This window comes from Phocoena sinus, chromosome 11, assembly GCF_008692025.1.
Source record: "Phocoena sinus isolate mPhoSin1 chromosome 11, mPhoSin1.pri, whole genome shotgun sequence".
Classification (NCBI taxonomy): Eukaryota; Metazoa; Chordata; class Mammalia; order Artiodactyla; family Phocoenidae; genus Phocoena; species Phocoena sinus.
Window position 1 is genome coordinate 32564502 of NC_045773.1, and position 26273 is coordinate 32590774.

General features: G+C 37.4%; 1 protein-coding gene across 7 annotated transcripts in view; it reads left to right on the top strand.

The window, feature by feature from the left end:
• Positions 1-26273, top strand: part of TASOR (transcription activation suppressor) — a 49844-nt gene that overhangs the window by 19381 nt on the left and 4190 nt on the right. For 2 of the 7 annotated variants that reach the window (XM_032649367.1, XM_032649362.1), the window contains exons 12-19: positions 10147-10219; positions 10312-10383; positions 11462-12163; positions 14353-14759; positions 16284-16425; positions 17675-17734; positions 21537-22450; positions 25453-25575. In XM_032649367.1, the coding sequence (XP_032505258.1) occupies positions 10147-10219; positions 10312-10383; positions 11462-12163; positions 14353-14759; positions 16284-16425; positions 17675-17734; positions 21537-22450; positions 25453-25575 (2493 nt within the window). The remainder of the gene's footprint in view (positions 1-10146; positions 10220-10311; positions 10384-11461; positions 12164-14352; positions 14760-16283; positions 16426-17674; positions 17735-21536; positions 22451-25452; positions 25576-26273) is intronic. The other 5 variants (XM_032649368.1, XM_032649364.1, XM_032649369.1 and 2 more) reach the window with 3 other exon arrangements.

Below are 26273 nucleotides of genomic sequence, written 5' to 3' on the forward strand. Positions count from 1 at the left end.
GGCAAGAGGGCTCCCCTGGTGGCGCAGTGGTTGAGAGTCCGCCTGCCGATGTGGGGGACACGAGTTCGTGCCCCGGTCCGGGAAGATCCCGCATGCCGCGGAGCGGCTGTGCCTGTGAGCCATGGCCGCTGGGCCTGCGCGTCCGGAGCCTGTGCTCCACAACGGAAGAGGTCACAGCAGTGAGAGGCCCGCATACCACAAAAAACAAAACAAAAAGAATGAGGCAAGAGACTCTGTTTTCCTGGATTATGTGATAAATGGAGTTACTCAGATGTGCTTTGTTCCAGTAGAGACAGTGATATATTTGAAGATTCAAAAAGAACAAGGCGCTTGGTGAGGTTGAAAGGATAAAAACACTAGAGTAGTTGGGGGAAAGTGGTAGAACATGAGGCTAGAAAAGTGTGTAGGGGGCTGTATTCTGCAGTGTCATTCAGGCAGTGCTCGAATGTTTGGACATTTGGACTTGATCCTATAGCAATGGGTTTTAAAGAGTAGGATGAGGTTTTAATCGTGTATGCAATGTGATCAAATCTGTGTTTTAAAAATTTATCTTGGTGAATTGAAACGGGGAGATGATGTAGGAAACTATTACATTTAGAGGGTAATGATAGGTTGGATGAGAAAAGAAAAAGGAGAATGATTTAAGAGATATTTACTAGGTAGTATCTAATTTAGTAAGTATTGAGTATATCGAGTTTGGGTAGCGGGATTACTAGGTCAGGCAGCAGATTGTGATGGATTCAGGAATGAATGGAAAATGAATACGTGATGCTAATATGTATAATTTAGCTGAAGGAGAGGAGGTGATTGCAGAGGAGAGTGGCTATTCCAAGGTTTCTGTTAACATGAGGTAGGTGAGCTCATGTTTAAATGTTGATGGGACATTCCAGTAGAGAGGGAGAGAAGTTTTTTTGCACAAGTATGCCATTTAATACAAGTTTTTTGGTTTGTTTTTTTTTTTTTTGCGGTACGTGGGCCTGTCATTGTTGTGGCCTTTCCCGGACACGCAGGCTCAGCGGCCATGGCTCACGGGCCCAGCCGCTCCGCGGCATGTTGGATCTTCCGGGACCTGGGCAGGAACCCATATCCCCTGCATTGGCAGGTGGACTCTCAACCACTGCACCACCAGGGAAGCCCACAAGTTTTCATCTGTTGACTTCTTTTTACTCCTCATTTTTGTTGAGCCTCGGTTTCCAGGTAGTCACACGGAGAGTTGTATCAGTGATTTTCAGAACCTGCAACTTCATAGATGGCTACGTAGAATTTTGTTGTATGCGTATATATTTGCTTAACCAATCCGTCGTTTATATTTAGATGGAGGGTCAAATTATATACAAAACTCACAGGCAGAGTTTGTACACTTGTGAATTGATGGACAACTAGCAATAACTTTTTGAGACCAGCTAGAAATCTTTAGGTAGGCATCTTAGAACACACACACATGCACATTCACCTACATGTGAACATACTTTTATATTTATATTTGCGTTTCTTGTTTTCCTCCCAAAATTTGTCTATGATACAAGTATTCCTCATGACCAAAATCTATTCAGTTCCTGAGTTCATAAAGTGAAAGTTTAGGTAGTAGGTTTGGATATGGTGGGATATTGAGTTATCCAAATCTGTTCAGTTCTTGAATTTCAGAGAATGAGTACTGTGGGTCTGGACAGTGAGGAGTTTATCAGAAAAGTACAGTATCTGTTGAGTGCCTAATAGTGAGAATCAGTATAGGAAGGATACTGGCATTTTGTTTTTCACCTGAGCAAGTGTTATATTAGGTTTGTGGAGAACTGGGTCTTCCCAGAATCAAGAAGTAAAGTAAGATCCTAGATCTTGGCACAGGCATTCCATAAGGTTACACTACATGAATCTAATGAACTGACGTACTTTGTGTGGCTGCCCCCTTTCCTGCAAACCCCACTGGGAATTATTCTAACTATAGCTACTTTCTTCATAGTTGTCATCATAATGGGAGGTGCATTGGGGACTGTTGGGTTCTTAATAATTTTATCCTGAATACACACAGGAGATGTTCTGGATCAGAGAGAGACTTAGTCAGTACCTCACAGTAAGTAATGAATGTGTTGGCTCTCTTTTGCCCTATTTCCGACCCTTAGGGCAATGCATCAAGACTCAGGTCAGTTATCCTATGCAAGTAGTTGGACACTCAGTAGGCAAGGGATGAGGAAAATGATTTTTCTTTGCTCATGAAGGGAAGGAGGCATCTATCTCCCTGCCCTTCTGGAAGAAGATATCCTTGAAAATGTAATGAATATTAACTCCAACCCTTTGATGAATAAATGAAATCTCTTCAGGAGCCAGTTAGCCCTCTTGGACCTAAAGACATCTCCAAGTTCCTGCGACCCATTTATTCTTCCTTGAAATGTAATACCTAGGGAGATAGATCTCCAGTCTTCTGGAATTGTGGGAGTTAACCTAGGAACCTAATCTGTACTGTAACCTTTTGTGTACTCACTTGGCACTTTCAGGGAGATAAGAGAAATTTAACTATCCTTTTAGATCAGAGCAATTAACTAGGTAATTGGCTATAGATATAATTCTTAAGGTATGTGAAGAGTGAAATATTTCTGGGGGAAATGTAAACAGACATTTCCTATCTTTATATCATATATATTTCTGCATGTCAGAAGGCTAGGGCTTTTTGCAGGAACACAATTCAGGGAAGTGGTATTTTCCCACAGGGGTATTTATAAAATAAGTAAAATACTGAACTCTCTTTTGGTTGGTTGTTAGTCAAATTAACTTTTTTTTTTAAATTTTTATTGGAGTATAGTTGATTTACAATGTTGTGTTAGTTTCAGGTATATAACAAAGTGAAGTCAAATGAATTCTTAAAGCTAACTTTAGTATAAGAAAAAGTATAAGAGAAATGTCCCTAAATTTGAATATTATCTCTGCTGTGAACATTTTGAGTCTCTCCTGATGTACATATACAAGATAATTTTCTCTCAAGTATAGATCTAGTATATTAGATTTATTATCTGTAAGTAGAATTACTGAATCATAATGTATTACTGGCTTTACAAAATAATGTATTTTATTTCAAGTGGTTGTACCAATTTATACCCTCAGTACCAGCAAGTTCCCATTAATTCAGATATTCATAATTACTTGGTATAGTCAGACTTTGGCAAAATCTTGCCAATCTGGTGGGTATAAAATAGTATCTTATTGTGATTTTAGCTTGTCTGTCCTGAAATACGATGAGTTGATCATCCTCTCATAAACTTATATCTTTTAATGTTCAGCTGCCTACCTGTTTTTCCTTTTGAGTGGCTTGTGGTTTTTTTTTTTTGTTTTGAAGTATGGTTGATATACAATATTGTGTTACTCTCAGGTGTACAGCATAGTTATTCAGTATTTTTGCAAATTATATTCCATTATAGAGTGGCTTGTGTTTTCTTACTAATTTGAGGATCTTCATGTATATTTTGGGAACTAATACTCAGCTGTGTGCTTCAATTGTTTTTCCATAATTTACACTTGCCTTTCTACTGTATTCACAGTGTTTTTTGAAGAATACATGTTCATAACTCTAATGTAATTGAATTTGTCTGCCTGAATGTTAAGTACTGTTTGTGACTTAAACTTAAGAAATCTTTCCTTGCCCCTAGGTCTTATAGATACTGCCCTGTATTTTCTTTTGAATATGTTATGGTTTTGCCTTTGGCACTTAAGTTTTTAAAAAATATATGTATGTGTATTGTTTTGTTTTTTATTTTTGTTTGATATAATATAGGAATCCAACTTCATTTTTTCCCCAATATGAATAACAAGTTGTTCCTGAACCATTTACTGAATAGTCCATCCTTTCTGCGCTAAGTGTTGATACCAGGTAGGGCAAATCGCCCCACTTTTTTCATCCTTCTTGGAGTGTTCCACTATTTGAGATTTAGCTTCCCCCCACCACCCCAATTTTAAGAATCAGCTTGATTTTTTCAAAAAAATTTTAGGATCAGCTTGTTAGCTCCTTACTCCCCTCCCCCACAAAAAAACCCTATTGGAATTTTAAAATTGGAATTGTATTAAATCTGTAGATCAAATTCGATACTGTCTTATCCATGACAAGATTATCTCTTTACTCCTTTAGGGTATTCTTTTAACAGAGTTCTATAATTTTCTGGATACAAGTCTTGCTCATTTTTTGTTAGTTTTATCCCCAGACATCTTATTTATTTATTTATTTTTTGTTGTAAACAGTATTTTCCACTTCAGTGCATTTTCTGTTTGTTGTGTATATAGAAATGTAATTGATATTTACATATTGATTTTATGTCAGATCAGTATATGAAATTTGAATAATTTGTTCAGTTTTGTATGTTATTTGGGATTACTATATAGATCTCATTATCTGGGAGCAACATTGTTTTGTTTTTTCCTCTCTAATCTAGGATCTTTAGTATGATGTTGAATAAAAGTGGTGATTGTAGGCGTTCTTGTCTTTTTTTATATATATAAATTTATTTATTTATATATTTTTGGCTGCGTTGGGTCTTCGTTGCTGCACGCGGGCTTTCTCTAGTTGCGGCGAGCGGGGGCTACTCTTTGTTGCAGTGTGCAGGCTTCTCACTGCAGTGGCTTCTCTTGATGAAGAGCATGGGCTCTAGGAACGCAGGCTCTAGAGCGTAGGCTTAGTAGTTGTGGCGCATGGGCTTAGTTGCTCCGTGGCATGTGGGATCTTCCTGGACCAGGGCTTGAACCCATGTCCCCTGCATTGGCAGGTGGATGCTTAACCACTGCGCCACCAGGGAGGTCCCATTCTTGTCTTCTTGATCTTCAAAAGAACATTTATAACATTAACCTTTAGTAGGAAGTTTGTACTAGGTAAGAAGTTTGCTTTAGGTTTTTCATAATTAATCTTTATCAGTTTAAATTTTTTCCTTCTTTATTTTTTAACCATGAATGGGTTTTGAATTTTATTGAATTCTTTTTTTTTTTTTTTTGTATTTATTGAGATGGTTACATGGTGTATTAGTCAGGTTTCGTCAGAGGAACAGAACCAGTTGGATATGCAGTTGATACTTTAACAGCATTGGTTTGTGCAAGTCCATTTGTATGCAAATTTTTTTCAGTAAATATGTACTACAGTACTACATGATCCGTGGTTGGTTGGATCTGCAGATGCAGAACCACAGATATGGTGGGCTGACTGTAAAGTTATAGATTTTCAGCTGCGTGGGGGTTCCTAATGCCCACATTGTTCAGGGGTCAGCTGTATACATATAGAAAGAAATCTATTATAAAGAATTGCCTTGCACAGTTATGGAGGCTGAAAAGTCCCAAGATTTGCAGTTGGCAAGCTGGGGACCCAGGAGACCTGATGGCATAGCTCCAGTCTGAATCCAGGTGTCTCAGAACCAGGAGACCTGATGTCTCCTGATGAAGTCTGGCAGGCTTGAGGCCAGGAAGAGCTGATATTTCACTTAGAGTTCAAATGCAGGAGAAAAACCAGTGTCCCAGCTCAAAGGCAGGCAGGCAGGCAAGAAGAATTTCCCTTTACTCCAGGGAGGGTCAGCCTTTTGTTCTAATCAGACCTTCAACTGATAAGACTCACCCACATTGGAGAAGGCAGCCTGCTTTACTCTGTCCACATGTATATATATTTAACTCATCCAAAAATACCTGCAGAAACATCCAGAATGAAGTTTGGCCAAATATCTGGACACCCTGTGGCCCAGTCAAGTTGACACATAAAATTTATCATCATACATAGTATTTATCCTGTAAACCTAATAAGATGAATTATATTTATCATTTTTCAGTATTAAACTATTCCTGTGCTTCTGTCTTTAGAATACCTTCCCCCATTTTTAAAAAATACTTGGTTTGTTGTGTGAATGTTTTGTTTAGGAATTTTCTATCTGTGATGATGAGTGAGATCGACCTACAATTTTTCTTTCTCATATTGTCCTTATCTAGTTTTTATGGCAAGGTTATACTAGCTTCCCAGAATTGTAAGTGGTGTTTCCTCATTTTACAAAAGATGGATGTATATATGATGAAAGGAATCTATTCTTCGTATGTCGGGTAGCACTTAGCTGCAAAACTGTCTTTAAAATGTTTATGGGTTTATGATTCAAATTTTTTAATAGAAAACTCAGGTTTTCTATTTCTTCTCAGGTCAGTCTGGATATATTATGGGGTTTTTTAGGAAATTGTCCATTCTATGTTTTAAAATTTATTGAGCTAGAATTACTTTTATAGTTTTTTTAATAGCTGCTGTGAGTATTTTTGCAAGTAGTATTTTCATTAGGCTGTCTCTTACTAGTACTTTTCACCAGAGGTTTCTTGATTTTATTCATCTTAAGAACCAAATTTTGGTTTTGATCCTTTGTACCTTTGTTTTCCTGTTTTATTAATTTCAGCTGTCAGTTTTAGTCTACTTGGGGGCCGGTGTTATTTAGCTGTTTCTGACTTAATTATGTTAGAAAAATGGGCAGTGAACTTGAGTTCTAAGTACTACTTTAGCTACATTGTACATGTTTTTTTTTGTTTGTTTGTTTGTTTTGCGGTACGCGGGCCTCTCACTGTTGTGGCCTCTCCCGTTGCCGCGCAGGCTCAGCGGCCATGGCTCATGGGCCCAGCTGCTCCGTGGCATGTGGGATCTTCCCGGACCGGGGCACGAACCCGTGTCCCCTGCATCGGCAGGCGGACTCTCAACCACTGCGCCACCAGGGAGGCCCTACATATTTTAATATGTAGTATTTTCATTATCATCCCGTTCTAAGTAATTTTTAGTTTCCATTATGATTTCCACTTTGTCATATGATGTACAGGTATATTTTCAAATTTCAAATGTATGAGAACACTTTTTTCTTCTTCTAATTTAATTCCATTGAAATCAGAACAGGTAATTATTTGAAATTTATTGGGGATTAAAAAAAAACTCTGTGGTCAGTTTTTGTACATGCCCCCTCTATATTTGAGAAAAATGTGTTTTTTTAAAATGTTAAATCCTGGGGACATAGTTCTGGGTTGACAGCTATTATCTCTTAGCACTTTGACTATATTTACTGTGATATCTTCTGGCTTCTATTTTTGTTGAGAGGTCCACTCTTAGTCTAATGATGTTTTCTTTGTAGATTATCTTTTTTTCTGGTTGCTTTTTCAGTTTTTTCTTTTTCTTTGGCGTTTTGCAGTTACATTAAATATATCTAGGTGTAGATTTCTTATTTATCTAGCTTGGTATATATTGTCTTCATATTTGTAGATTTATAGCTTTTTTTCTGGAGTATTGTTAGTCATTATCTCTGTGATTATACTTCTTCACTCTTCTTTGACTGCCTTTCTAGGACTCTGAAGCATCATGCTGTTCTCAGTGTCTGTTAACCTCTCTTGTGTTTTCTGTCTTATTCCTTTGTACTGCATTCTGAGTAATTTCATCAGAGCTATCTTCTAGATTACAAATTCTGTCTTCAGTTGTGTCTAATTTGCTGTTGATTTTCGATTTCACAGAAAATATTTTTAATTTCTGAAAGCTGTATTTGGTTCTTTTTGAGATCTGCCTGACTTTTTTTTTTAAAAACAGATTCTTGTTAATTCTTTCAGAAAGACTTATTGAGTACCTATTGTGCGCCAGTGACTGTTCTAGGAGGTAGAGATTATATTCTGATGTTCCTTGCTATTTTTTAAAATTGCATCACCATTTTAGCCATTTTAAAGTGTACAATTCTGTGGTTTTTACTAGATTTACAATGTTGTGCAACCATTACCACTTATCTTATTCCAGAATATTTTCATCATTCCAGAAAGAAACCTCATACCCACTAAGCATTCACTTCACATTCCTTCGTCCCCTCAGTCCCTGGCAACCACTAATCTACTTCTCTCTTATGGATTGGTCTATAGTGGACGTTTTATATAAGTGGAATCATGCACTATGTAGCCTTTAGTGCCTTCTTTCACTTAGCATAATACTTTTAAGGTTCATCCTTGTTGTAGCATGTATCAGTACTTCATTTCTTTTATTTCACTGTATGGATAATGTCACATTTTGTTTGCCATTCATCAGTTTCCACTCTGGCTATTAAGAATATTCCTACTGTGAATATTTGTATGACAGTTTCTGTGTGAATATGTTTTCAGTTCTGCCATATTATTTCTTTAAACATTTCATACCTGTTTTATATATTGCATCTTTTGATTCCAATCTGCAGCCCTTGGGTATTTGAATCTATTGTTTTTGCTGAATCTCTCTTAGGGTAGCTTATTTTCTCTGAAACTTGGTAATTTAAGATTCTGAGCTTAATATTTTATATTTTTAAAAATACTTTCTGTTTTCATACCATATTACCTGTAATGTTATCTGCAAAGCCAAAATAGTAGAATCAAGGAATATAAATCCACAGACTGGGTTAGTATTGTTTTCTGAGGGAGAAGGAAACAGTAAGGGGTAATAAATAGAGGCATCAGTGCAGAGTTCACACGTGTTTCCTGTTGTACAGGATTGAAAGTGTTTCTTTGGCTTAAAGCCACAGATATTACTGCTAGGGCTTCTGTCTGCCTGAGTGTTGTTTCTGGGTATAGATTCCCTGTGTTCCATGAGTCTCTGGGGACACTGAGTCCCCTTAGCGCACTAGGGTCTTTAGGCCACTAAGCCAGTCAGGTTAAAAAATCTGGTATTTGGAGTGGGTGAGAAGTTAAAATAATCTAATTGTTTTTTTTCTGAGCAACCACAAAACATGAAGCTCTTACTTATGTCTCCCAACTTTGTGTTCTGACAAATCAACAAGAGTTGGGCAAAATGTTAGAAGAGATATGATATATAAAACATTTTGGATAAAAGGGTTTGAGTCTGAAACAAAAATTTTGCAGATACATTGTCCACCTTACTTTTGGGTGTTCAAACAATGTTTTTATTAAGTGTAAATTGGTAGCGTAGTCACTTTAGTCCTTTAAATTATTGGTTCTTACACAGACTTTGTTTACTGGAATTGTTTAAAAGGAATTTAGGTAGCACAAGTTTTCTTTCAGAATCCAGATATCCTTTTGTGTTTAGCTGCCATACTCAGTTCTTCCTTTACTTTTATCCTTTCTTTAATCCAAAAAATATTGTGAACTATTGCAGTAGTCTGTGAACTGAGTTCTTTGCATTACATTGTTCTCTTTCCTCCTGCAGTGCTATCAAGTTTCTTTGGGTTTTTTTTTAGGGAAACACTTCAGCTCAAAAGGGTATACTCTTGAGGGCATTTCTGGCTAACCTGGCATTCTTGTCTTTTTACAATCTAGCCCATGATCTTTCTTTCTAGACTTGTCTTACATGTTTCTCCTAGTCTCTCCTCACCCTTGGCCAGTCGTAAATACTCTGATGCCTGCAAGCTGTCCATTATGTTATAACTCTGCCCTTTGTTCATGACGTTGCCTCTATTGAAATGTCTTTCCCACAACTTTAGGCTCTTGGCAATGTAGCCATCCTTCAAAATCCACCTCCCATATACTCTCAATATGTTTTCCAACCATAGACTAACTGTATTTTTTCCTTTCTGTTGCTTTGTAAATCTTTTTAAGACCTTTCCTGTCTTATCTAATTATTGATATTTCTTGTGTTACTTTCTCCACCCAATTATAACCTTCTTTTGATCAAAGGATCTTGTGCTGCTTGTCTTTCAGGTTATCTCTGGTAAGGCAAATTGCCTTACGTGTGAAAGATGTTCATTAAATATGTGAAGAATTAGATTACAGCAACACATTTCATTTGAGATTAGCCTGAACTCTTGAAAGGTAGCATTTGTGTCATACTTGTTTTGTATCTCCAACATCCAGCACACCACCTTGGCAATTAAAAACGTGTCTTTTGAATTGCTGAGGAAAATATTTGAAGTTTTTGTTTGGTTCTTGTATTTTAGCTTCAAGGAAAAATCAACAAGTTGATTTAATAGGAGAATTCTTTCAGTAATATTTTCTCGTTAAAATTATGAAAACTAAGGCATTCTTAATTGATTGGAATCCTGTTAGTGAGCAGAGGGTTGGTGGAAAGAGTTTTTTAGCTAATTCAGTAGCAGTACTTTTCCTAAAAAGATGATCAAAAACTTTTTGCTTTCCTTATAATTAGTAGAAACTGCTGTGTTTCTGCCTTATGGTGAATAATAACGCAAATTCAACTTCTTCCCTCTTCCAAAAATGTAGGTTCTTGTTAAACCTTTGGGAGACCGAGGATACCTTTTTCTTCTCTCTCCTTGTCAAATGGTTTCTCCATATGGTAGGTGATCTTCTCTTTAATTTTTATAATTCTCCTTTAACTTTTTAAAAGTTAAAATATATTGCTAATGAATTTCACTTTTGTTTTTTTAGAACATCATACTGCTAAGTCTCGAGTCTTACATGCTTTGTTTCTATTTCAAGAACCTAGAGGCATAGTTACTTGTAAGTTCTTTGAATATCTAAGTCCATTTACATATAAATACCGACATTTTATTGAAAATTTCCAGATAACTCACTAAGCATTTTGTCTTTCTTACGTCATGTTTTGGGAGATAATGGGGGTATTAAGAGGTGTTAGCAATATAAAACACAAATTATATGACTTGTTTTTTTAACTATGAAAAATTGTCTTGGTTTTTGTCAGTGTTTTCACTAAGGTTTTTGTCATTGTTTTCACTAAGTAAATGTTGATTGTAATTGTTACAATATTATAGCTTAGTTTTTCAGGGTTTCTATTATTACATTTTTTTTTTTTAGCTTAGTTCATTTTTGCATTCACATTTTAGTGACTAAGTGCATCATGTGCTAGGTTAAATATTAGGCCATTCACAATTAATAAGAATTTTCATACTGTTTTAGAGAACACCATTTCTATTCACCATTTCTAAGAATGAACTTTAATGCTGTCTTAAGGTAAAGTTCTCACTGTTAGGTTAAAAATGAAATTCTCGGGAATTCCCTGGTGGTCCAGTGGTTAGGATTCCATGCTTTCAGTTTCGAGGGCTCGGGTTCAGTCCCTGGTCGGGGGAACTAAGATCCCTCAAGCGGCGTGGCACGGCCAAAAAAAATGAGATTCTCAATGGTAGCCATTCAGTGCCTACATATCTGCTTATGGGGATAGAGAGATAGAGATAAAGTTGTTACAACAGGAAGGAGTGACAGTACTGTCATTTGCTGGACGGTCTTGCTAGGAGCCTCAGGTCTTTATTTCTCCTTACATTTTCCTTGCCACCAGTTGATGCCTAGGGACATGAAGAAGATCTTCAACGGCAGGTGTTTTTCCCTTTAAAAATATGTTCTGCAGTTTTCATGTTTTAATTTCTTATTGGCCCATTTTAGGCTCCTGGGCTTAGAAGCATGCTATTCATATATCCCTATATAACATATATGTATTAGGGTACATACTGGTTTGGTCCACCATTAATGTATGGATGTTGTTACACTGCTTTGACAATATGTAGATCTGTACTTGACTAATTTCTTGATTGCTAACATGGTTTGCTTTTTTGTTTGTTTACAGCACAGAAAGGTTCAACCAGTGCAGCACCACAGGAGAGACGTGAGAGCATACCAGATGTATTAAAAATAACTCAATTTTTACAGTTTGCTTTGATTCAGTGTCGAAAGGAATTCAAAAATATAAATACTATAAATTTTCATTCTGTTGTTGAAAAGTATGTAAGTGAATTTTTTAAGCGAGGTTTTGGTTCAGGTAAACGAGAGTTTATCATGTTTCCATATGATTCACGATTAGATGATAAAAAATTTTTATATTCAGCTCCAAAAAATAAATCCCATATTGATAATTGTTTGCATACCTATATTTTTCGGCCTGAAATGTATCAGTTACCTATTTATAAATTAAAAGAGCTGTTTGAAGAAAATAGAAAACTTCAACAGTTTAGTCCACTTTCAGATTATGAAGGCCAAGAAGAAGAAATGAATGGTACAAAAATGAAATTCGGAAAACGAAATAACTCAAGGGGTGAAACTATTACACCTGGAAAGCAGAAGTCATCTCACTCTTTGGATTATGATGAGGATAGAGTCAAAGAATTGATTAATTTAATTCAGTGTAAGAAAAAAAATGTGGGTGGGGACTCAGACAAAGAAGATATGAGAAGCAAAACTGTCTTGAAGAGGAAGCTTGAGGATCTACCTGAAAATATGAGAAAGCTCGCCAAAACCAGTAATTTATCTGAAAATTGCCATCTGTATGAAGGTAAAATATCAGAATTGTTTTTATATAGTATAAAAGTAACAACCAAAAACATAGTAAAGTAGTTTTGTCCTTTCTCCTCATACAAGGGTTTGCTAATTATAGCCTGAGAGCCAATCTAGGCAGTCCCCTGTTTTTATAAAGGAACTTTTGCTGCCAATCTCAGCTTCTGTATTTGTTTTTCAAGGTTTTGTTAAAGACTGGCCACGTCCAGCCTGGGTAGCCGTGTTTCCCACTCTCCTTGGTTAAGGCACTTTTCTCAGAACATGTCATGGTCAGCCCTTTACTTCTTTCTTTTTTCCTGAAGCATCTTTCATTTCTCTCAAGGCTCATATCTTTGCAGTTCATAACCCTCCTTAGCTTTCTGGCTGTTCTCCTCCTTGATGGTTTTCATCTCCTTTAGCTTATGCTGGATTTCTGCTCTGTGCTGAACCTGACGGTGCTTACTGATCCATACTGTCTAATACTGTTGACCTGTGTCTTGAGAGTTAAGAGTTAAGTTAAGAGAGACTATGTGCTAGCTGCTTTACATGTATGGACTCATTTAGTTCTTGATTGGTAGACATTATTATCCTTATTTTACAGATGAGGAAGCCATCTCAGAGAAGTTAAATAATTTTACCTAAAGTTATGAGTTCACTGATCCATGTTTGAACTCACTTCTGACTAACTCCAAACATTGTTCCTAAAGTCAGCTATATTTCCTAGCACTGAACACATAATAGGCAAGGTACTTAAATTTTGGCACCATTTTAGCTGATAATTGGCAAATTTGTATGTGTGAAAAAATATCTGTGGGTGGAAATCAGGCTTTATCAGTAATTAAAATGGTGGGAAAGCTATGCTGGTTATAATAGACCAAAGGAGAAATGGGGCAGGGGAAAAGGGGTAGATAGGTTAAAGTAGAACTAGTGATAGTCAGAGTTGCATATCTAGGTGTTCCTCACTTGTGTTTGTTTCTTATCATTTTGCACACTTTATTTCTGATCCTGAAAGTAGAGATTTAAAGGTTAGATTCTAACTTTTAAAACATTCTGATCTTGATTTGGTGGTGAGCCCACTCATTAAGAGGTAGCCTTCTGTCTCCCCTACTGCCTTTAACATCCACTTTTTAAGGTATGAATTATATACAATGTACTCATTTTAAGTGCACAGTCTGATGAGTTTTTTATAGCTGTGTTACCACTACTCCAATATATAGGACATTTTTCATTACCCCCAAATGTTGCCTTGTTCTTCTTTGTAGTTTATCTCATTCCACTCCACCGCTGATCTGCTTTCTGTCTCTATAGATTATTTTGCCTTCTCTATAATTTCATATAATTAGAATCATATAGTATGTACCCTGTTGTTTCTTTTTTTTTTTTGCCTGTGGTACATATACACTACCTAAATCGGAATCCTGATACCTACCCTGGCTCTACCCTCCTTCAGCATTAAAGCACATGCCTTTCTGAATGTCTCCTCCCTTTGCAAGTTTTTAAATATACTGGTGGTGCAGATAACCCAGATTTATACCTGCTTGGAGCCATGTCTAACATGTTTTCTCTCATAGTCCTTTTTGTTCTTAGTGCAAGATTGGTGTAGATTTCTTTGGGGTGATTTTGTATCTCTAACATCTCAGCTTTGTTATGAATTAAGTAATCTAGTCATTTAAGATAAAGCTTAGATTATGAAAAGATTAGCCAGTATTTTACATACAGAATGGGAGAGATCAAAATCAGATAAAATCATGGGTTTTTGTTGTTTTTATATTTTTAGAAGATTTAAGAGTAATCTGCGTACCCTTCTCTAACATTTTGCAAAATAGTTGTGTAGGTATTTTTTCTGTTGTCAAGTACCTCACTGATTTTAGGATTTTGGTGGTAGAGTTTAAGGTAACTACAGTACAGTTATTTATATATATTATCCATGTTACCAACATAATATTTGAGCTCATTTTTAGTAGAATTTTCAAATTATGATGAAAATAAACCTTCATTTAATGGGAATTTTGACCTGTGTGCAAAATTTTAGAACCAGTCATATTTGGAAAGTAAGGGACGGATATACGTGTAAACTCTAAGCAGGTGGTTTGATTGAGTTCCTGCCTATAAATGTTATATGATAATTAATTTTTAGGTATATATATCTATTATTTTTATGCTTGCCTTCCAGACTTTAAGAGATGGCTCTTTCTCTTTTCCCTTCAGAGTCTCCACAGCCTGTTGGCTCACTTGGGCATGATGCTGACTTGAGACGGCAGCAGCAGGATACCTCTAACTCTAGCATTGCTGACATCCATAGGTTGTTTAATTGGCTATCAGAAACACTAGCAAATGCACGTCATTCTGATGCATCCCTGACAGACACAGTCAACAAGGCCTTAGGATTGAGCTCTGATGGTGCCTATGAAGAGATGAGGCAAAAGCATGAATATGAGTTGAACTCTACCCTGGATAAGAAAGAATATGAGCAGCCTACTGGTGTAAAAATTGAAAGTGCACATTTTAAGGATACTCAGAGCCCACTGCTAGAAGTTGATACATCATCTTTAAAGTATCCTCTTGCTGTTTCTACCAGTGAAGTAGGCACTGACCATAAACTACAGTTGAAAGAAGTAAGCCTATATCTATTGGTTATCTTTGTTTGCTTTTGTGAATGTGTGTATGAAAGGGAGGATGTGGGGGGAATTCCCTGGTGGCCCAGTGGTTAGGACTCTGCGCTTCCACTGCAGGGGGCATGGGTTCGATCCCTGGTCAGGGAACTAAGATCGCACATGCTGCATGGCACAGCCAAAAAATTTTTTTAAGAATTAAAAAAAAAAAGGGTGAATGTGCTTGTTTTTCCTTTTCACAAAGAAATGATACACATTTCAGTAATGGTGTCTGTGCAGGATAGTATTTCTAAGTTATTCCTTGTTACACAGAGATAAACGCAGAAGTGTTTTCCTTCCTGCTCATAAGCTTTATGTGTAGTCTGAAATTTACCATTGTGATAAAGTGAAGGCTGGACCATCTATTTGTCAGGCATGGCTTACTGGAGTTAATTCTCTATCATTTCATAATAAAATTGAGTCCTCAAAACACTGGCTTTCTGCTGGCAGTACCAGAACCCATAGGTGAGGCAGATGAGGTGACCAAAGTCAGTGTACCAGTTAGAAACAAGGTTAAATACTTTGTATTTCTCATGCAATGGAAGATGATTGGCCTTTAGGATTACCTCTGAGGTAACCCTCAGCCATGCTTGACAGGGCATCCAGTTTATGATACGTGCTTAGAGTACTGATATCTATCTGAGAAGGAGCCTAATCTCCCCAGCTCCCCCCTTCCCAAGAAGTGGTTGCATCACTTGGGGAACTGTACCAGGATGGCACCATGTTCCTAAAAACTTGTTCCTAATTTACTTTCTTCCGTTTTTCTCTTCCCTGTCTTTGAGTAAAAGTCATATGCATCATGGGACTTCCCTGGCTGTCCAGTGGTTAAGACTCTGTGCTTCCACTGCAGGGGGCACGGGTTCGATCCCTGATCAGGGAACTAAGATCCTGTAGGCTACGTGGCTCAGCCAAAAGAAAAAAAATTTTTTTGAAAAGTCATATGCATGTCCCCAGGCTTTCTACATGTAGTTTTGGGATATTTATTTTATGGGGAGGATGAAGACAGGGATCTCAGTTGGAGGCATGTGTAAGGTAGGCACTAAGAAACTAACCTATATTGTTACCATTTCCTGACATATTTAAACCTCTAAATTGTGTTGATGGGGGCATGGACCAGACCCAGCCCACTGCCTATTTTTGTAACTAAAATTTGATTGGAACACAGTCATGCCCATTCATTTAGGTATTGCTTATGGCTGCTTTTGCATTTCAATGGCAGAGCTGAGTATCTGGCCTGCAAAGCCTAAAATATTGGGTGCTTTACTGAAAAAGTTTACCAACCTCTGCTGTAAATCAACCAATTACGTTTTGAGAGAAAAAATTATGTTCTAGTTTGAGATTAGAACATTATAACTTCACCATGTTGATTTTACTTGCTTGTAATGTTCAGGTTGAAGTTTGTAAATGTGCTGTGAAAAAATAGTTGTTCTTTCTTGACATTAAAATTAATTAAAAAGAAAGGTATTGAATCTGTACTCTAATTTTTAGGATCCAAATTTAATTAGCATGAGTAATTTTGAAGATTGCAGTTTGTGTCCCACTGTTCCCATTGAACATGGATTCCGTAGACAATCTAAGTCAAATAATGTTGAAGAGACTGAAATACATTGGAAACTGATTCCAATTACAGGTAAGAACAAGTATACTGGGACTTAGGTTTGCTTGGTTTTACTTAGGGACCAGTTTCCTGAAGGGTTTTGTCTTTTCTAGATTCCACTCTTGGGTCTTGCTTGGCTCTGACATCTTCAGTATCTTATTTTTGAGCAATGTGATATTCATCATTGAGTGTTGCTGTTCTTGGTCAGTATCTGCAAAAGAGCCTATTAAAAACAGAGGGATTTAAAATATCCTTACTCTCCCGATGGAGTTGAACACGCAACTTGCAAATGAAAATTGTTGTCAGAAATTGGGTTTCTAATAAGGTGAGGTAGCTGCAGAGATGAAATGAGGGTCTTTGGGCAGCCAATTATATGCTGTCTTCTCAAATTATTAAACTTCACAAGCTGTCATCTAAGAAGTGATCGTGTTAAGGTTCATCTATTTGAAAGAAATTTGAGTTCTTAATATTGGAGAATTTGAGAGAAATTGGATCATTGTAGAGAATGGCCTGAAATGATTAAATGTAAATATCCCTAGAAAACTTATTGAACCATGAGGCAAGAATAGTTTAGCAGATGTTGAAAGATCATTTTGCAGTATTCTAATTTCTCTATACAAACACATACACACAGATATGCAGATACTGTTAATATTCCAAGTTCTTATTCATCTTTGTTAGCTAAGCATTTGGGGAAATATTTCCAGGGCACATCTTTTCCATTCCTAGATCTTTATTTAACCTTTAAAAAGGAAAAACAAACAGTTTTTGCTAGAAAGTCGACTGAAATATACTTTATAGCTTGTGACCTAGAAGCTACTGAGACCTCCAAGGACTCTGCAAAGAATTTCTAAAACTTGATGAGTTTCCATGGGCTTCAGCACCAGTCTCTACTTAGTACCTTATCAGAGAGGGCAAGAGGCCTAGAAGTGATCGTAGAGCGGCAGCTGGTACTCCTGACCTGGAGAAGTTGGCTTGAGTTGGAAAAACAGAATAGGGGAGTAGTCTGTACAAGGTGATTATCCTAACCTTCCTCGTTTAGACACCTTCATAGCTGGTTTCAGAGCCATTTGAAGGCACAACATCTAGGTGTTGACATTCCATCATCACCTGAATGGAAAGGGAAGCAACTTCCCATTTCTTAATGACCCTTCAGGATTATTTTAGGCAGAAGAGGGAATACTTCAATTTGTTAGCATTTGGGGTTATCTGAAAGGTGCTTTAAAAGGTTGTCACCAGTACCTGAAGAGAGTCTACAAATCTAATGGATGCTTTCCCTCAGGAGGGAATGCAAGAAGCCCAGAAGACCAGCTGGGGAAACATGGTGAGAAACAAACACCAGGTGAGAAGGCTCTCTTTGCTTTTCCTCCCAATGTGCCCTTCTTCAGAATTGCTACTTGCAGTTCTGGTCCTCTATCTGGAGGGCATCAGTTTAAGTCTGTTAATTACAGAAAATTTGGACAATATCATATTTGTATTTAAATCATTAATTGATTTATATCAAATATTCTTATACAAAGAATGTATTCAAGGGAGTCACTGAATATTCATAGAGATTAAGTTTTTTTGACCTACAGTAGATTCTGTCTGATATGATGACTTGGGAAGACCAGAATATTTTTCTTAATCCATTTCTACAGGACATCTTACGAGAAGCAGTCTTCGAGTTTCTCTTAAATTTAAAAAATACGAGGAGCTGAGGCCATGTATCATTTAGGTACATTATTCCTAATCTTGAATTTTTTTGACTCAATTCTTCTTTTGCTAATTGTAAAGCTAATTTCTGCAGATAGTCTAAGAGATGAGGAAACTTTTGGATTCCAGAAACATTTATAGATATTACTGATTAGCTAGTTGTAGTAGGTGCCTAGAAGACAGTCTCTTTTGTCTAAACTCAAGTCAATTCAGCATCCCTGCAGATGGCCATAGGCAGATTCTTCTTGGTTGGAGTTTGGTCTGCGTCTTTTTTGTTTCCATTTCATTTTGTCTTACTCTTTCAGAAATCTTGTGTTGTTGTTTTTTTTAATTCGGAAGAAAAGCTAAATGACTAATTTTAGTAGATCTTTATGGTTATTCCTCTCTTTTGGGAATTAAAAACAACTTTGAGTTAATAGTTTTCTTCAAGATGATCTTTCTCTCCTCCTAGGATAAGACGATTGAAAAAAAACAAAGCGGGAAGAACAGATATATTGATATGACATACAGGAAAGTGCATAAATCTTTAGTAGACAGCTTGATGAATTCCTACATATGTAAACACTTAGGTGACCACCACCCAAATCAAGATGTAGAACATTTTCAGTACCCCAGCAGGTCTTCTTCTGCATCCTCCCAGTCAGTATTCTTCCTGCCCCAAACCGTAACCACTAATCTGACTTCTTTTGCTATACATTAGTTTTTACCTACTCTTGAATTTAAGATAGATGGAACCTACTACATATGTCCTCTTTTGGTTTTGGCTCTTTCACACAACAGTATGTCTGAGATTCATGTAAGTTTTGCTTCTATCAGTGATTCTTTCTCATTGGGAGAATCAGGTATCTTGTTTATGCTTCATAATGCTCCATCAGCATCTGCAGTCTTTATTTGGCATACCATCTTCATATTTTGTGGTTAAAAGTATAAAAATCCAAGTGATGCTACTTTTTGAGAACTCGCCACTCCCCTTGCATTTAAAAGTCAAAGTACCACAATGCCTGAATGATAGTTAGTAGAAAACATGTATTATTATAGATATTGACATATGTTTCTTTTAAATCATTTATTGAAGACATTTTAAAAATAATAAAGTTGTCCATCTTAATAATAAAAATTATATGGGGGAAATCTGTACAAAGTAAAATTAGATGGTGATCATTTGCATTTTCAAAAGGGATTTGGTTTAGAATTTTTTAATATGGAAAATTTCCCATGTTGATTTAAGTTATATTTCAGCTTAAAAACATTTCCTTTATCCGTAGCCCTTCAGGAATAAGCTTACTGGGAGACTTCCCTGGTGGTCCAATGGTTAAGACTCCACACTTCCACTGCAGGGGGCACGGGTTCGATCCCTGGTTGGGGAACTAAGATCCCGCATGCCTCGTGGTGCAGTTACTTAAAAAAAAATTTTTTTTAGAAAAAAAAATTTAGGAATAACTTTATTGGTCTCAACTATAGCTGAGATATTTGGGAGAATGTATTCAAGTATTTTTAATAACAAACCACTCAGAAGTTTTAAAATTACACGTGGTCCTTCCCAACTCATTTGTTTTACAAGATGCAAGTAAGACATTTTATCTGAATAAATCAGATATTTGACATGGTACATAATTCAAGAAATACAAAACTACTTCAAAAAATAAGCCTTCCACCCCTAGGCCAGACACTTAGTTTCACCCCATTGATCAACCTCTGTTACAGATTTTATTTTTTTCGTGGTGGTGTTTTTTTTTTGGCCACGCTGCACAACTTACAGGATCTTAGTTCCCCGACCAGGGATTGAACTTGAGCTCCAGCAGTAAGAGTGCCAAGTCCCGACCACTGGACCGCCAGGGAGTTCCCTGTTACAGATTTCTTATGTACTCATGCTGACATTTCACATGTGCACTAAACCCCATGTTGCAGATTTACGAAGGGCATTCAGTATTCCTGAATTATTTTATGGAAGTTGAATTTTCTGGTTTATCAATTTCATACAGTTGTAATTCTTACCCTGGTACATTGGATATTTTGCTCCCCTTCTCTTCTTTGACCTACAGACCTACTGTATGGTCTTACCATGCTTGACAGGTGCCTTTGCAGTACTTAATGGGTGCAGTGGTTCATGGTAACCGCTGGGGTTGGTAGCAAAATGTTATAACCTAAATGCTGCTTAGGCTGTTTAAACCTTTAGAAAAGTGTGAGTGTAGGGAAAATCAAAACTGAATTTTCTGTAGAGAGGGGTTACACTGCTATACCTGGGTGCAGACTTGAATAGGGAGTTCACTATATCTTAGAAGTACTATAGTTTTGAAAACTATACCTATGTGTGGACTTTCTGATCTAGAGGTAACATTTTATATACTACAACAGCAATTTGTTAGGGAATGTTGGCTAAGATTTAAGAAAAATTAGTACTTTTTTAAAGGATAAAATTGTATAATATGAACTTGTAGGGAAAAATAATGAAAGTTTGTTTTTTGTGAAATAAAGTATTACTATAAATTGCTGTTAAATGTATTTTCCCCGTGTTTTTTAAAAAGGGATTTAGGGTTCCTGTTTTGAATGTAGTTTCAAGAACATATGTGTTTGAATTTAGGATTTGTGAGTGGAAAAAAGTACGTTCTTACGGATTGAGCTAGTTGTCAAGGATCACGGGTTATCGTACTTTCAGTAGCATCAGCTAGCTTGATGATGTCTTCATCTCATATGGGGTAAATAGCTATTATGATTTCTCTTGGAATGATTTCCAAACAAAATAAAAATACTGAACAAAAGTGCTATCAAAAGTATTACTGTTAATGCAGCTATGAAATGTGTTCTCTTCCTATATGACTGAGACTTTCTTTTCCTGATAAATTGAAGTCCCTAACATTGTAGCAAATCCACTAAGCAACCCCATATGTAAGAGCAAATCTGAAAACAGATAAAATTAATTATCCTAGATCCTGAATGCAACTCTTAACTTGATGACTTATTCCCACGACATTTCAGCTTGGCATTCTTTCAGTTGCCTTACACTCAAAATTTTCCTATTAAGAGGGTATTACCTTAGTGGACATTACTTGGCAAAGAATATAGGGGTTGAGCAAGCTGTTGAAACTGACTATTCTGCTTAAAGCATGTCTGTTAAAGTCAGATCTGCAGAAAGGTAGGGAAGCAGAAATAAACAAGTGACTTAATTTGTATTGATGTTAAATTGGCCCTTGTTTGAATACTTCAAAAGGAATCAAAGAAAGTAACATTCAGACTTGCCACTCTAGCTACTGAAATACAAAGACCAGCCATAAATAAGTAGGGCACATAGGAAATAGGTTCACACCATTATCTGAGGTTTTTATTCTACCTTCCAATGCATAGTTTGTTCTAAATATATAATTGACCTGGCATTTTTTTCTTTATTAGTTTGTATTTTCAGATGTTATTATTTTGGATTGCTTTTGTAATAATAAACTCTTCCCATATAGGTATGAAATCACCAGAAGAACAACTGGTGTGTCTGCCACCACAGGAGGCCTTTCCTAACGACCCCCGGGTAATAAGTAGACAGAGAAGTTCTGATTATCAGTTTCAATCCTCTCCATTTACAGACACACTAAAGGGCACCACTGAGGATGACGTGTTGACAGGTCAGGTGGTGACAGTGGAGGAGCAGTGTGTGCCAGCAGCAGAAGCGCCTGCAATGAGTGAAACCACAGAAAGGACAGTGTTAGGAGAGTACAGTCTCTTTTCTAGGAAGATAGAAGAGATTCTGAAGCAGAAGAATGTTTCATATGTCAGCAGAATTTCCACACCTACCTTTTCAACACAAGAGAAGATGAAACGGCTTTCTGAGTTCATATATTCTAAGACTTCCAAAGCTGCTGTACAGGAGTTTGTAGATGGCTTGCATGAGAAACTAAATACTGTTATCAAAGCATCAGCCAAGGGTGGGAATTTGCCAGCAGCCAGTCCTAATGATTCTGGTACTAAGATAGCATTGAGTCCTCTGGGAAGGCATGTCATACCGGTTTCCTCAAGCGACTTCAACAATAAACACCTCCTTGAGCCACTTGGTAGTGATCCTCTGAAAGACACCAACTCTAATGAGCAGCCTTCCTCTTCGGCTTTGGGTTTAACTGAAGCAGAAGTGAACCAGCCACACCATGCCACAGAGCCAGTGGTGACTTCTGATCATACTGCCCGGGAACCAGTAGAAAAAGAAACAAAATCGCCCAGTGATGTAAACATTTCTGCCCAACCTGCTCTTTCAAACTTTATAAGCCAGTTAGAACCTGAAGTATTTAACAGTTTGGTTAAAATCATGAAAGATGTCCAGAAAAATACTGTGAAATTTTATATTCATGAAGAAGAGGAGAGTGTGCTCTGTAAAGAAATAAAGGTAACTAAATGAGAAGGTAATTGTAATGCTGTCTAAACTTCTCTTGTTGGGTCTGAGCTCTGTAAAATGGATTTTTGTTTTTAGGTGTTGACCATATTATTTTCATAATTTAATGCAGAATGGAATAAAAGACTAGTAAGTTTCAACTGAATTTAGAACCGGTGATCTAAATGTCTTAGAATTTTTAATCTTGTTTTGCATAGTGTCATTTTAAAGACCAGTTGTATACATATTGCAGATGCCTTTAAATTGTTGATTTAAAGATTTTCAATGTTTCTTACTGGGTTTTTAACAAAGGGGAGGGAAAGATGCAGAGAAGTAAAGGAAGTTGTCAGTGTTTACCTCAGGGGGTTTTATCAATCAGGTAGAAAAATAAAACTGTCCAGGATGACCTAATGATGATATATTTTGGCATTTCTTGATGCCCTGGTCATGCCAGGTTTCCCAATAGCCCTTATTATCAAAAAACATGGTGATCCTGAAACACTTCCCCAGTCATGAAAGATTTGTCCTTGCAAGGTATGTGTTTTGTACTGAAGCTATGGAGTAGACTGGCGTTTCAGGCATTTGGTTTAAAAAAATACACAGAGAGAGGTATGTAAAATCTGTAACAATAGATACGTAATTTATAACACATGGGACAATTAGTGGTTTAATGTTGCCAATTAGTATTCACTAAACTGTATAGCATTTTAATTCCTTAAGGGAATGCCTTGGTTTTTTTTGTTTTGTTTTGTGTTTTTTTTTTTTTTGCGGTATGCGGGCTTCTCACTGTTGTGGCCTCTCCCGTTGCGGAGCACAGGCTCCGGACGCGCAGGCCCAGCGGCCATGGCTCACAGGCCCAGCCGCTCCGCGGCATGTGGGATCTTCTCGGACCGGGGCACGAACCCGTGTCCCCTGCATCGGCAGGCAGACTCTCAACCACTGCGCCACCAGGGAAGCCCGGGAATGCCTTAGTTTTTAAAATAAATGCCTGCTCCTATTTATGGAATTTACTTACCATGATAAGTTTCTGCTTTTTTAGTTAGAGGAAGCAGAGGGGACTATAAATAAGTGGCGTATAGCCAGAGTGGCCCAGAAACTCCATGCTTTGACATGTCCTCAGCCTTTTGTCAGTTTGAGGATCTCTTTGACGTCAGCATGTTTCATGTGATGTGTTGATGAGAATGTGAAGAGCATGGAAATGGGGGCAACAGAGTGCTCAGTGTGCTGCCTTTACCAATTCCCTGTAGTTTCTTGGGAAGATGAAACCAGACTTACCAGGAATTTCTTGGTTGCATTTTTGCCCTGTATGATTGAACATTGAGCTTCTCAACAATCTTCCACCCCCAGCAACATGTTTCCAGCTCTTTGGGGCATAGCTACATGGTGGTGTAGGGCTAGATGAGAGAGTGGGTTGGGCGCAGTTCCCAGTGTGCTCACCATTACTCCATCTCCTCCCACTGCATTTTTTTTTTTTTTTTTGCGGTACACGGGCCTCTCACTGTTGTGGCCTCTCCCGTTGTGGAGCACAGGCTCCGGACGCGCAGGCTCAGCGGCCATGGCTCACGGGCCCAGCCGCTCCGCGGCACGTGGGATCTTCCCAGACCAGGGCACGAACCCGTGTCCCCTGCATCGGCAGGCAGACTCTCAACCACTGTGCCACCAGGGAAGCCCCTCCCACTGCATTTAAAAAATTGATTGTAACACACTTGTGGGAAATGTGTTTACTTACTAATGGTGCTTTTAATCCATTCTGGCTTAGAGTAAATCATATTTCTGCTATTTATTTTATGTAGAAGAAGAAAAGGATGCTGTGTGTTTTATAAATATGATAGGAAATCAGATCAGAACTTTTAATTCTTTTAATCAATATCCATTGGAAATTTTCTAGCAGAAATGTTACAGTATAGTACAGGACTTTATGAATTAAAATTTTAAACTTCCTAAATATTTCTGGAGTCAAATTGACTTGTTACTTTATGAGTTAAAGTGTCTTATTTAACACAAACTTGCATTTAAAATTTCTTAATGTAAAAAGACCAAAAATTACAAGCAGGCCTATCAGACAATAATTTACTTTTTCATAACTTGATTGTAAACTGCTCTGAGATTTGCCCAGAGGCTTTAGAAGTTTTAGAGCAAAATCAAACACTGTAGAAGATGCTTCTTTAGGGCTACATAGAAGCATCCTCTTTGGGTGTGACACTTGTAGACAGCTCTTGAAAGACTGATTGTGAGGCAACCTTGGTTTAGATTTATGGTTATCTAACCAGGGTGCCAACCTTGAGAAAATTAATCTGCTCCTGTATCTCTGAAATGAGGAATGTGACCTTCAGAATCCTGCAGTTTGCTTCAGAGTTCAGGATTCCCCCAGCAAGCAAAGAGAATTCTGCTGGGACTGGCTCTCTTGTGTCCTTTGAAAGGTAGTACCGTGTCAGCAGCATGGAAGGATGTGTTAGATGGGAGAGTGTTTTGTTTGAAGGTGTAAACTTGGCAGGCATGACTAATTAATATGTAAGTAACGTTGTACATACTGAAGCTCTGTATGAATGATCCTGGGGCTGTTGTGAGTTAAAGGAACTACAGTAGTCATAAAAGTGCTTTTTAACTCTGAAGGAGTATACCGGTAACACTGCTGCAGAGAATCAAGGGCCTGCTTCAAAAGGAAAGGAAAATGGGAGTGAGAGTGGTTAACGACTGAGCTCTGGATTGCCCAGAATAAGTAATAAGAGTTAAGAACCTGGGCTAATCCATTGCTTTTCTGGTTCTGTTACCCCAAGCTAGCATTTACTTGGCTTTGACTGCATAGCGTCGTAACATTGTGATTGTGACCAGTTAAGGTCTGAGCTTCAGAGTCTTCTCTAAGAGTGGACTTGATCTCTGAGGTCCCTAGTGTAAGGGCATCATTATTAGTGGTCTAGTAGTAGTTAAACTTAACTACTTTATCTTGCATTTCTCGTGTTAAATGGATGTTTGCAAAAAAGCTTTTAAATGTTGATTTAGTTTTTTTTCTTTAACAGGAATATCTTATCAAATTAGGCAATACAGAGTGTCATCCAGAACAGTTTTTGGAAAGAAGATCAAAATTAGATAAACTATTGATTATTATTCAAAATGAAGACATTGCAGGTTTCATTCACAAGGTAGACTGACTATTAAGCTGAATTCTTTGCTTATTTTGGTTGTAAAAAATCCCTACTACCTTTGAGACTAAAGCTGTTTGTCTTTAAAATATCCTCATAAGCTTTAAAGGAGATAAAACTTTGAGGTTGGGAGGTTTAGGACTTGAGACCTAAACTACCCTCTGTGAATCAGCTCATGAGATTCATATTTATACCTCTACAAAATTTTAAATTGTGGCACATCACAGATCTTACCTATCGCTTAAATGGTCAAGACTAAGAATACTGACTCCTTGAATGCCATTGGGTCTGCTGACTCTCTTTATATTGTTATCACCTTTATTTGTATGTCCTAGGTAAAGCCTGTTTGTACCCCCTCTTTGCTGAAGCAGTCCCCCTTTCCCTTGGGTTTGGAGGTACCCCGTCTAGTCTTAGGAGACTGTCTCAAGTCCTACTGCTCTTTGAAGTCTTTCCTGACTGTTTCAGTCCGTAGGCTGTTGCCTCATTTGAATTCGGACTGTACTCACAGGGCCAGGCAAGTTAGCATTTGTCATTCTGTGTTTCCAGGTCTCTTGTTAAGTGCCTCTTCCTTAGAGAGTTCTGTTCAAGGTAGATGCCCAGTACATAAATGTTGGTTTGTATATTTAGAAATAATGTTGGAAATATTGTTTTTGTGCTTGACTTTGCAGAGACAACACACTAATATAGGTGAGCCATAG